General features: G+C 40.5%; 1 protein-coding gene across 4 annotated transcripts in view; it reads right to left on the bottom strand.

Moving 5' to 3' along the window:
• The window catches only part of SORT1 (sortilin 1), a 78,638-nt gene that overhangs the window by 36,320 nt on the left and 29,773 nt on the right, over window positions 1-12,545 (bottom strand). For all 4 annotated transcript variants that reach the window (XM_061183756.1, XM_061183759.1, XM_061183757.1 and 1 more), the window contains exons 2-3: window positions 6,320-6,379; window positions 4,824-4,897 (exon numbers count right to left, since the gene is read on the bottom strand). In XM_061183756.1, coding sequence (XP_061039739.1) covers window positions 4,824-4,897; window positions 6,320-6,379 — 134 coding nt within the window. The remainder of the gene's footprint in view (window positions 1-4,823; window positions 4,898-6,319; window positions 6,380-12,545) is intronic.

Genomic DNA, 12,545 nt, shown 5'->3' with positions numbered 1-12,545 from the left:
GAAAAAAATTTGAGTCAAAAACGTTCCCAGCTGAGGTCCAACAAGGGGCCACTCTGCCTTCTTGTTTCAGCTCTTATACTATGCATGAGTATCTTCCTCACGGTCTATATAGTACCATGCATTTTGCATTTTTGTGCCTTTTGTTGGTGCTTTGCTGTTTAAATAGCCCCCAAGCATAGTGTTGAAGTGATGTTTAGTGTTTCTGAAGAAAACACGTGAGTTAGATAAGCTTCTTTCTGGCATGAGTTGGTTGTGAGCTCCATGTTAATGAATCGATAATACACATAAGGTATCTTTAAACAGAAACACACACAAAACAAGATTATGTACTGATCAACTGATGACAATGAATGTTGTGGTCAGAGGTTTGCAGGAACCTAATTCTGTATTTCCCCCAGGAGCAATGGTTCAGTATTCACTAATTCAGTATTCATGGAGACTGTAGAACATAACTATCGTGAATAATGACAATTAACTGGACTGAGATTTCCAGTTAAAAGATCAATAAGGAGAATGTAGTTTATTAAAATGTGCCAAAAGAATCACAGACCTGAAATCACTGCCAGGTAAAATTGGCAGAACTTGAATTTACATTAAACTAAACTCCTAATACTTCAGTCTCTTTTTTTATCCCAACTGTCTGATGCTACCTTATGTGTTTTTATTTAATATTTCATTGTGTGTTATCCTTATTGGAAAAGGATACATGTTTTCTATAGCTATTTTGAAAATATAAGTGGGAAAATAGAGGGTAAAATATTGTAAGTAAAATCACAAAACTTTTTTTATCAGAAGGAATATGAGTATGTATCTGAGGCCCTTATTTTGCTTTGATTGACAAGACAACCCTAAGAATAGGTATTTTCTTTTTTTAAAAATTATTATTTATTTATTTATTTATTTATGGCTGTGTTGGGTCTTCGTTTCTGTGCGAGGGCCTTCTCCAGTTGTGGCAAGTGGGGGCCACTCTTCATCACGGTGCGCGGGCCTCTCACTATCGCGGCCTCTCTTTTTGCGGAGCACAGGCTCCAGACGCGCAGGCTCAGTAATTGCGGCTCATGGGCCTAGCTGCTCCGTGGCATGCGGGATCCTCCCAGACCAGGGCTCGAACCCGTGTCCCCTGCATTGGCTGGCAGACTCTCAACCACTGCGCCACCAGGGAAGCCCAGAATAGGTATTTTCATGGGAATATTTCTTAAGTAACGAAAACCACTTCGTTTCATGATTTTTATATGCCCTAGGTTTGTAAAAGTGAAGTTGCAGTAAAATGCCATCATCATACATTTCAATAAACTTTTTCTTTAAGAAATAAAAAGCAGGAAAATATATTTTGTAGATGGAATTTATGCTAACCTTGTAACTAAAACATTAAGTCATTGTTAATAATCTACTGCAGTGAAAACTGAGCCAAGCATATCATTAAAAATGTTGTCATAACGATATGCCTTGGAGAAATTGGTTTACTGAAATTTGCTTTAATATCTGTTGTGTATCTTTAAGTTATCCTTTTTTTTAAAACCTCAAGTAACATCCTGAAAAACTTACATTGACTATGGAATAAACTTTAATGTGAAATCTCTCAGAGATTCCCTTATTAATTTCCAAAATTTGAACAACTCTCAACAGGAAATAGAAATCACAAGTAAAATAGCCCAGCAGTTTTCTGGTAATTTGGTACAGAATTTTGCTGTACATAATGCTTACATGTGCTTTACTAAGTAGCTAATCTTACAATGAAAGGTTAGACTCAAGGCGCCATAAAACAAAAAGGTGCAAAACATCTTTTAGTTGCCAAAAATCAAATTATCATCTTAACTGTAGCTAGTTATTTCCTTTTTAACTTCATATTTGCAAGTGAGAGGCAAATGTACTTTATAATCTATTATATGAATTAATATTCCTTAACAGAGAATCAAAATTTATACTATTCAAACATGATTCCTTTTAATTGAAGATATTAATATATTATTCAATTCTACCCAAACACTAATGCCTAGGGACTTTATTTCCCAAATCTTTCAACAATCCTCTTTCACAACCTGACGACTGAAGTACGCTCCAACTCGGCACAGGTAACAGAGACAACTTCCTTCTCCTTGTGTGCGCCTCCAAGCAGTACTACTCACGGCAGGTGGCATGTGATTAGCTGCCTTCTATTTGAATCCCAAATGAACCTTGGACTACATAAGATGTAGCAGAGAAAGATAATCCAATAAATAATACAATCATTAAAGCTGTAAAAAACAGAAGAATCTTCAGAGTAGTTTCAACAGGCTTTTATTTTATTCCTCAGTTAGGCAAGCTCAGCATATTCAAGACTCATTTCGATCAAACTGCTCCCTCCCTTTCCCATTTCTGAAGCAACATGTGCCTCTTGGCTAGTGTGTCCAACAACATGAGTCACTTCAGACCAGGCCAGGCCAGCCCAGCTGGAGAGGCAACAAGGCATATTTACAGTTTCCACCTAAACTCTGGAAGAGTTTTCACTTCACAGCAGGGAGGAAGTAATTAATATTCAAAATGACCTTTGTAAAACCAACCAACCAACCAAACAACCTGCTGTGCAAAATGAAGAAAAGGACCTTAGTAACATGATAGTATACCAGAAACAAATAGGATTACTCTCTGGTAAACTGTATGTTAGTGGTTTCTCACAAGACTAGACAAATATAGGATGGAAAAGGGCTGAGTCAGATGGTGGTAGGTATTTAAACAGTAACATAGTGATACCATTTTGTTTTGTTTGGGTTTGTCTCAAAGTAAGCACAACACTGAAAAGCAAAAGAATAGGAAAAGAAGTCGTGAAAACACATTTCACTCCCCACGGGTATGACGCAGATCTGTCAGGTCCAGTTCTAGCCACATGATTAAAGAGCACTATAGAGACTAAAAAGTGAATTCAGAAGGCAAGCAGAAAAATGGCTGAAGCAACAGATTTAGGAGATAATTCAACCAAGAGAAGTTTAGTAAAGGCTTCAAAACATGTAGAGATCAATCAGAGAGGAGGTTTTCATTTGCTACCAAAAAATAAACTGGAAATAGGCATCTTCTGTGACATATATGTGTGATATTGATCACAGCGGCATTAACAATAGTGAAAAAATTAGCTACGACTTAAGTGTCCAAGAGAATAATGATTAAATAAATTCTTACAGTCTAACAAAAATGATGGGTTACTAGCAGAGGAAATATGACAAGTATCATGGTACGAGCACTGACCAATCAGAATGGTTATAGTTTGCAATGCCAAGTGTTAGTAACCCCTGCATGTTGGCAGGGGTGGGGGGGTGGTGTGTGCATCTGTAGAAGCCATGGAGGCACCTGGTGTCAGGCACTTTTTATCAACTGGTTCGGAAGGCTTTCAATTATTTAAAAAACTGTACCACAGTGCCAGTACATGCTGGCTACATGCCATATCTGGCCGTTGGCATGATTGCAGCTAAGAGCACCAAGTTCTTACTCCGTGCCAGGCACCGCAAAGCGTAACTCGCAGCAGCTCTAAGGTGGCCGCTATGATCATCTTTCTTTTACAGACATCCAAAAAGACTCAGGGAGGTTAAATGACTTGCCCAAGTTCATTCTGCTCACAAACGACAATGCTGAGATCCAATCTCAGGCCTATATGCCACTAAAATTTGGCAACTTTACACTATACCATGTTGCTTCCTAAGACTATCTAGCCACATGGTATAACATTATAGGGGAAAAATCAAGATAATAAACTGTAAATACGATTACCTGACTTTAGGGTGAATTTTTTCTTTCTTCTAAAATTTCCAAATGTTTTATAATATGGTTGTATTGCTTTTTAAAAAATATTTATTTGTTTTATTTTATTTTTGGCTGTGTTGGGTCTTCGTTGCGGTGTGCGGGCTTCTCGTTGCGGTGGCTGCTCTTGTTGCAGAGCACGGGCTCTAGGCGCACGGGCTTCAGTAGTTGCAGCACGTGGGCTCAGTAGTTGTGGTTAGCAGGCTCTAGAGCGCAGGCTCAGTAGTTGTGGCACAAGGGCTTAGCTGCTCTGCTGCATGTGGGATCTTCCCGGACCAGGGCTTGAACCCGTGTCCCCAGCACTGGCAGGCGGATTCTTAACCACTGCGCCACCAGGGAAGCCCCCAGGCTGTACCTTTGAGAAGATAACTCTAAAGCTTTGTGAATGTCACAGGACAGACTATGGTTCCAGAACACACATTACCACATCATTACCAGGCACTTTGGTAGGTCTGACCTGAGAACCTCCTCCTGATCTAAAAATCTGTTTGGGGCTTAAAATGTTAGATAAAAAAATATTCACTTGGGGGAATTCCCTGGAAGTCCAGTGGTTAGGATTCCGCGCTCTCACTGTGGTGGCCTGGGCCTGATCCCTGGTCGGGGAACTAAGATTCTGCAAGCTGCGCGGCATGGCCAAAAAAAAAAATTCACTTGGAAGATACAGTAAGTATTGTTACTTCAGGAGTATAAAAACCATTTTGTGTTCATAATAAATAGAAAGATGGTTAAACGCTATGCTACCTCCCCACAAATATCCATTTAAATTAATATGCATACACCCCTATAGACACTTCCTTCATCTTCCTTTACTGTTTTGCCACTCAGTCAGGTCAATCTAATTCCCTTGGAATTAGATCCCTTTTCATACTTCTTCAGGTTGCTAAGTAGATAGATATTAAAAAGTGTGCTGAATGTGACAGTCTGGTGAAAATTTAAGATGGCCAGAAGATCTTTTAAATCAACTGTTAGATCCCATCATGTCTAGAAAAGCAGAGAACTTACATTCACAATGCATTACTCAGTCAAATGCCCTAATCATATGCTAGCCATCTCACCTTCGATATAGCTTGGACTGTCCGAAAGTCATAATTACCAGTGGTACATGGAAGGTAGTCAAGACGAGAATGATCTGGAGAGACAAAAGCATGTGGTCAATAAGAAACATAGTCCAATTACATGCTTGCAACATCTGACCATCTGAACGATTGCCAGTAGCCCTGCTTCGTAGTAGCCTACATTGTAATACTATATCTGAAAACCAAGAAGGACCAAGTGATTAGGGCTTACAATGATTCAAAATCTCAACTCATTTTGTTGAGATGGTCTCATCGCCTAAACTTGAAGCAGTGAGACAGAGCTAATCAACTCCACATTACAGTAAAGGAAGGATTTAACTATTTTATATCCACATTATTGTAAGATATTCTCAAGCAAGAATCATCTCTCTCTGCTTACAGAGGCTAGAATAGGGTGGATGCTCTAATAGAGGTCACTATGTCACATCTGTCCTTTTCTTCTTCTCCCTGCTGTTAGTTCTCCATGAAATCAGTTTTTTAAATAAGCATTTTTCTAGAGAAAAATATGCATGAAGATAAGATTGTGATAGATTAGAACAAGAGGCTAGGGAGTCTCAAATAGCCATATAACAAATCTTGGAGACAGCAACTGTCTTAGATAAATGGATAAATCATGGGAAATAGGGAACAACTCAAATTTTAGAAGAAAACGAGACATGCTTAAAGAAATTCTACCAGGAACTTAAAAATTAATTAATTTAGAACTTACTCTTCAGCGCCAAAATTATATTTCTTTCAGCTCTTCATACAGCCATCACGTGCCTCAGTGCTCTGATACACACATTACTGGAACACTAGAGGGGCATGAGCTATGGTCCCTGACGTTGTCAGGCAGGGTAATAACAGACACAGGTAATGCCAAGCCCTGATTCAAAACTTGAGGCCAATGAATCCTCAGCATCCCTCCTACTAGGAGATGGGCTACATACTAGGCTGGATAAGGGGGAGCTTACTGACTCTCCCATTCCCCCAATCCTGGCAGTACCTCCTCTGTGGTAGGGGAAGGGACAACAGATGGCGCTAACAGCGATAAGCCCATGGGTGCTACAATTCTTCAACATTAACTGTGGGAAAGGACACCGGAACAATACGGTTTGGAGGAAAAATGCCAAGATGTGTAATGTGCAGTTTTCCGCTTCCATACAGAAGTTTTCCCAAGTACTGTAAGTCTCCCTTTTCACACATAGCACTCTCTTTCCTCTTTCTTCTTCTTGCTCATCTTGATGCCAAGCAGCCACCAAGGACTAAAAAGGTGTTTATCTTCCTATTATGGAAGAAGGTGGTCACAAGATGTTCCTAGTTCTAAAGCAAAACAAAATCGACCACAGCTTTCTGAAAGTCTGTCCAGCAAACATGCATTTTCTACGATTGAGGTTGGAGACAATTTCAGAAGGTAAAACATTTAGCGCTTAAACTCCCCAAATCTACACCATCTTCTGGTTAGGTTGAATCAACAGACTCAAAACATTACTTACCCCAGTGGTATCTCCAACCCAGGACAAGGATACTGAGCCACTGAGATCATCAAACACATGCTATAAGGGAAAAAACACCTCAATTTAGAAATGACATCTCCTCTTCAATCTTTGACTTCTTTAAATAATACAGAACACTATTACTTTCAAAGTAATTATGTTTATAATTATAAGGGGATATGGATTCCTGGAACAAAATTTGGAAGAGATAGTATTTAACCACTTAACCTGAACTACAAATAAGTTGGAAATTTTAATTCTCTCTCATACAAAGTAAGCCAAGCAGATGAGTTTTCTTCACTGCACCAGATGGGGAGATGGGATAATCTATTTGCTTTCTCCAACAGAACTAAATATAAAGATATAGAAAGTATTCTTAGGATATTTTAAAACAAGAGATCACAGCCCACAATGACAGATATAACTGTAACCCAATCAGCATAGTTAAAATTTTTCTAAGCAGCCTTCACAGTACAGCTGAATAGCTAATAACTGGATTCCTTCTGCTTCTAGTCTAACTCACCCAAAATGACAAGGGACAGAAGCAAGAGTAAATGCCCTTGTTTCACCTTTTTATTTAATAATAATAACAACAATAATAGTATTAATAATAATAGAACAACATAATAGAGATGTGGTGAGAGTGAGGAGACAAAAACGGGAAGGCTGGTATATTATATCCAAAATATGGTAATCATATTGAAATGTAGCTATAATAATTATTGTAGGTGCTTTTGAGTTTTGGTTTTCAAATACTTTCTTCTCTATTTTTAAAATAATATACATCCATTATAGAAAATGTGGACAATAATAGATATAATAAAGAAAATATAAATCATTCATAATTCTATCACACAGAGATATTTAAGGTTAACATTATGTGTATAATCTACTAGTCTCTATCACTTTTTTAACCGATAAAGAAATAACACCAAAAAGGCAGCATTAGCACTTGGTAAAAATTTCTTACTATATATATAGAATGATATAGTAAGAAGTGAAGATCCTTCCTCTTTCCCGCCACAGCCCCACCACCCAGAGGGGTTAGTAGTTTAGTATATATTTCTACTAAATGTAGATGATTATGCTTTTCTTTTATGAAGACATATATTATTAAGATTTAAAAAATCTTAAATGTGTCCTGCCTTTCCAAATATGAGCAGTTCCTTAGGAGCTGAGGATATAATTTTATAGTCACGGTATGCCCTGTGCCTACCATGATACTTTGCATGCTCAATAAGCATTTGTTGAAAATGATTATACATCCTTCCCAAACCACAAAGTTGATCTCAAAATAGAACATGTCCATAAGCAGCTGGTGGGATTCCAGCTGCTTGGTCACTCAAGCCACCATTCCCAACAGACAAGTCTGAAGAAACAGAACTCAAAACACTAACTGTTTTGCTTATCTTTTAATTTTCTTTTGTGGTCCTCCTAAATGGGCCACTGAATTCACCTATACTATTTCCCCCTGTACTCTAGGTACCTTTGAGGTCGACAGAATCTCTTGTACAATCTCTGTAAATAGTACAATCAGTGCCACACAGACGTCTTGCTCAGTAAGTGCTGGTTAACTCTCAAAAGCTCAGAGCTTCTCACAGCCACTGCAGGACAGAAAGGCTATTCATACATGTAAGCTGGCCAAGCATCTGAGAAAAAGTAGGTCTGCTAGAGACATCTGGAACCAGAAGCTTAAAAACTGACACAGCAGCACGTCTTGTAAGATGCCACACAGAGCAAGACAGCATGTTCTCTTGAGTGAGGATACAGTGTTTGAAATTACATCAATGAGCTCCTTGAGGAGAGCAGAAATATCCAGAGCTTCCAAAAACACCAGACAGATCACATGGGCTAACAGTTATATAAACAGAGGCTATTTTTCCAAGAAAGGTTCTGGGCACAACAGCTGACTAGGATAAAAGAAAAATCCCATCCCTGGAGCTCTGGCTAGCTTGATCAAGCTTTCACTTTTCAGGCAATGCTCTACACACCTGACCCAATCAGCAGACACTGGAATTACTCACATCTTCCTACTGCTCAGTCACAGAAAGAGGATGATTATTAGATGACACTAGCAACCCTCAACTTAACCCAAACAAATCAAAGGATAGCTGACCTCATTCATCATCCAGAGTTCCTTTGGGAAAATGTAGGTGAAATTCATGAATTACAATTGTGGTCTTCTGCTACCCTTAACCTTCCCTTCCCTTCCCAACAACCAATTAAATTTTACTTTTGAAAACACACAAACTCACTGAAAAACTCATCCACCTAGAGAAAAAAGCAATTAATTTTTTATATTTCAGTTTTTACCACTCTTATACTAGAGAACGTAAAAGAGAAAAATGAAATCAGATCTAACAACAGACCAAAGCTCAGGTAGAAAGAAAAGGTCATATGGAAAGGAGACAAATCCAGGAGAATGGGGAACCAAGACCACAGATACAATCCTACCCCTTCAATGGGAGGATTACAGATGTCCAGGAAAAGGGTGGACAACCTGGTCATAGTTAGGAGATAGAATTTACAAATGTCAGCAAAAGACCATTAATTCTAATGCTTGATTATTTATCATGTTTAACACAATGTACGTCACTCTACATTATGGTAGCATCTTAGATATTTCAAAACGTGTATTACTTTTAATTATAGCAACAAGAATCTTGTCTGCTTCCCTCACTAGACCTGAAGCCCATCTGGTGCAGGGACCAAGCCTATTCATTTTGGCAACTAATATACAGCAATAGCACATGGAAGACAATAAATATTGAATTCATTTCCTAGAAGAACTACTTGCAAAGCTCTGAAAAGGAGGATAATGAAGTGAAAAGATAAGGCCAGATCCACTTAATTTCCCCAAGGCAGAAATGAGTATGAAATGTAGAAGTTCTATTCTGAGAGGACTTCTACTTCTGGCCAAGATGGAGTAACATGGATCAGATTTACCTTCCCACCTGAAACAACTAAAAAAGCACAGAATATATAAAACAACAGTCTTCAAGATATTGGACTTCTGGCAATGAAGGACAATGATCCCTGACAGAGAAGAAGCAAACGAGGGCCTACATCTGCCCTAGCTTACTGTCTGGAGATAATATTCAGGCCACGGTACAAAGAAGAGGAGCCCAGGCAGAGCCCAGAAGTCTTCCTCACTTGAAGAGATAAGCTGATAGTCTGAGGAGGCCAAAGAGGCTGGAGTTCATAGTTTAGTGTACGAAAGAGGAGAGAGCTACACAGAAAGAGAACAGTGGAGATCTATATGTGGGGGCTCCCTAACCACCCTGCCAAGTGTTCATCTGAGTACTAATCATCACATGAATGTGAGGAAACTACCTGAGGCCAGGGAAAAACACACCTGAAAAAATTGAAGGAAACAATATCTGGGCGTCACACAGGACCAGAAACAATTCCTGTTCCCAAAATTCATAGGAGAAAACTTCATATTTCACAAGGATTTGGACAGAATACTCAGAAAAGTTTTACCTTGGTAATGAAGAAAAATTAACCCTAGACTAAATGCTATACTAGCCTTGCCTAAAAAGCTTAAAAACAAGACCAAAAAGGATCAAACTATTGTCAAGTAACCTAACTACATCCCAAAACAAAGTTCAAGAATATTTACAGGCATATTAAAATATGCAGCACCCAAGAAGATAAAATTCACCACGTCCAACAGTCAGTAAAAAATAACCAGGCAGGGGCTTCCCTGGTGGCGCAGTGGTTGGGAGTCTGCCTGCCAATGGAGGGGACACGGGTTCGAGCCCTGGTCTGGGAAGATCCCACATGCCGCAGAGCGACTAGGCCCGTGAGCCACAATTGCTGAGCCTGCGCGTCTGGAGCCTGTGCTCCGCAACAGGAGAGGCCGCGATAGTGAGAGGCCCGCGCACCACGATGAAGAGCGGCCCCCACTTGTCGCAGCTGGGGAAAGCCCTCGCGCAGAAACGAAGACCCAACACAGTCATAAAAAAAAAAAAAAAAAAAAAAACCAGGCATGCAAAGAAGAAAACAGGACCCATAATGAAGAGAAAAATCAATCAAACTGACACGGAAAAAACACATATAATAAGATTAAGGACATTAAAACAGTTATAATTATACTCCATATGTTCATTCAAGAAGTTAGAGAATAAACTAACACAACAGTGTAAAGCAATTATACTCCAGTATAAAAAAAAGAATTTAGAGAATAGACTGAGCAAAGATAAGCATTAAATAAAGATACAGAAGATATTAAAAAAAGACTCAAATTGGACTTCTAGAGATGAGAATTACAACATTTGAGATGAAAATTACATTGGATAGGATTAACAGGAAATCAGACATTGTAGAAGAGAAGATTAACAAACTGGAAGACACTCCCAGGGGAAACTATCCAAAGAGAAACACACACAAAAAAGACACACACAAAAAATTAAGAGAGCATCATTGAGCTACAGAACTTCAAGCAACTATACATATATATGTATATGTACAAACACAAACACACACATATAATTGGAGTCTCTGGAAGATGTGCAGGGTGGACATAGAAAAAAAATTGAAGAAACAATAGCCACAGTTTTCCCAAATTTCATGAAACATACAAACCCAGAGATCCAAAAAGCTCACAAACCCCAAGCTCAAGAAACACAATGAAAACTACACCAGGGCACATCATATTCAAATTGTTTAAAGTCAGTGATAGGTAAAAATCTTAAAAGAATCCAGAAGAAAAAATGATTATTAAATAGAGAGGAACAAAGAATCATAGTAGACTTCTCTCCAGAAACAGTGCAAGCCAGTGTATCAACATCTTTAAAGAATAGGGAAAAAAACTGTAAAGACAGATTTCTATACCCAGTGAAAATACCTTTTAAAAATGCAGGTTTTGGAGGAGCTTCAAGATGGCGGGGAAGACACGGAGATCACCTTCCTCCCAACAAATACATCAGAAATACATCTACATGTGGAACAACTCCTACAGAACACCTACTGAACTCTGGCAGAAGACCTCAGACCTCCCAAAAGGCAAGAAACTCCCCACGTAGCTGGGTAGGGCAAAAAAAAAAAAAAAAAAAAAAAAACAGAGACAAAGAATAGGGACGGGACCTGCACCAGTGGGAGGGAGCTGTGAAGGAGGAAAGGTTTCCACACACTAGGAAGCCCCTTCGTGGGCGGAGACTGCGGGTGGCAGAGGGGGGGAGCTTCGGAGCCATGGAGGAGAGCGCAGAAACAGGGGTGCGGAGGGCAAAGTGGAGAGATTCCCGCACAGAGGATCGGTGCCGACCAGCACTCACCAGCCTGAGAGGCTTGTCTGCTCACCCACCGGGGCGGGCGGGGGCTGGGAGCTGAGGCTCGGGCTTCGGTCGGATCCCAGGGAGAGGACTGGGGTTGGCTGCATGAACACAGCCTGAAGGGGGCTAGTGCACCACGGCTAGCCGGGAGGGAGTTCGGGAAAAGTCTGGAACTGCCGAAGAGGCAAGAGACACTTTCTTGCCTCTTTGTTTCCTGGTGCGCGAGGAGAGGGGATTAAGAGCGCCGCTTAAAGGAGCTCCAGAGACGGGAGCGAGTCGCGGCTATCAGCGCGGACCCCAGAGACGGGCATGAGATGCTAAGGCTGCTACTGCAGCCAACAAGAGGCCTGTGTGCAAACACAGGTCACTATCCACACCTGCCCTCCCGGGAGCCGGTGAAGCCCGCCACTGCCAGGGTCCCGTGATCCAGGCACAACTTCCCCAGGAGAACGCACGGCGCACCTCAGGCTGCTGCAACGTCACGCTGGCCTCTGCCGCCGCAGGCTCGCCCCGCATCCGTACCCCTCCCTCCCCCTGGCCTGAGTGAGCCAGAGCCCCCGAATCAGCGGCTCCTTTAACCCCGTCCTGTCTGAGCGAAGAACAGACACCCTCAGGCGACCTACATGCAGAGGCGGGTCCAAATCCAAAGCTGAACCCCGGGAGCTGTGTGAACAATGAAGAGAAAGGAAAATTTCTCCCAGCAGCCTCAGGAGCAGCGGATTAAATCTCCAAAATCAACTTGATGTACCCTGCATCTGTGGAATACCTGAATAGACAACGAATCATCCCAAATTAAGGAGGTAGACTTTGGGAGCAATGATATATATATATTTTCCCCTTTTTGTGAGTGTGTATGTGTATGCTTCTGTGTACGATTTTGTCTGTATAGCTTTGCTTTTACCATTTGTCCTAAAGTTCTGTCTGTCCGTTTTATTGTTTTGTTTTTATTACTT

Source organism: Eubalaena glacialis, chromosome 3 (genome assembly GCF_028564815.1).
Source record: "Eubalaena glacialis isolate mEubGla1 chromosome 3, mEubGla1.1.hap2.+ XY, whole genome shotgun sequence".
NCBI lineage: Eukaryota > Metazoa > Chordata > Mammalia > Artiodactyla > Balaenidae > Eubalaena > Eubalaena glacialis.
The sequence above is the reverse complement of the archived record's forward strand: the minus strand, read 5'-3'. Positions and strand labels throughout refer to the sequence as shown.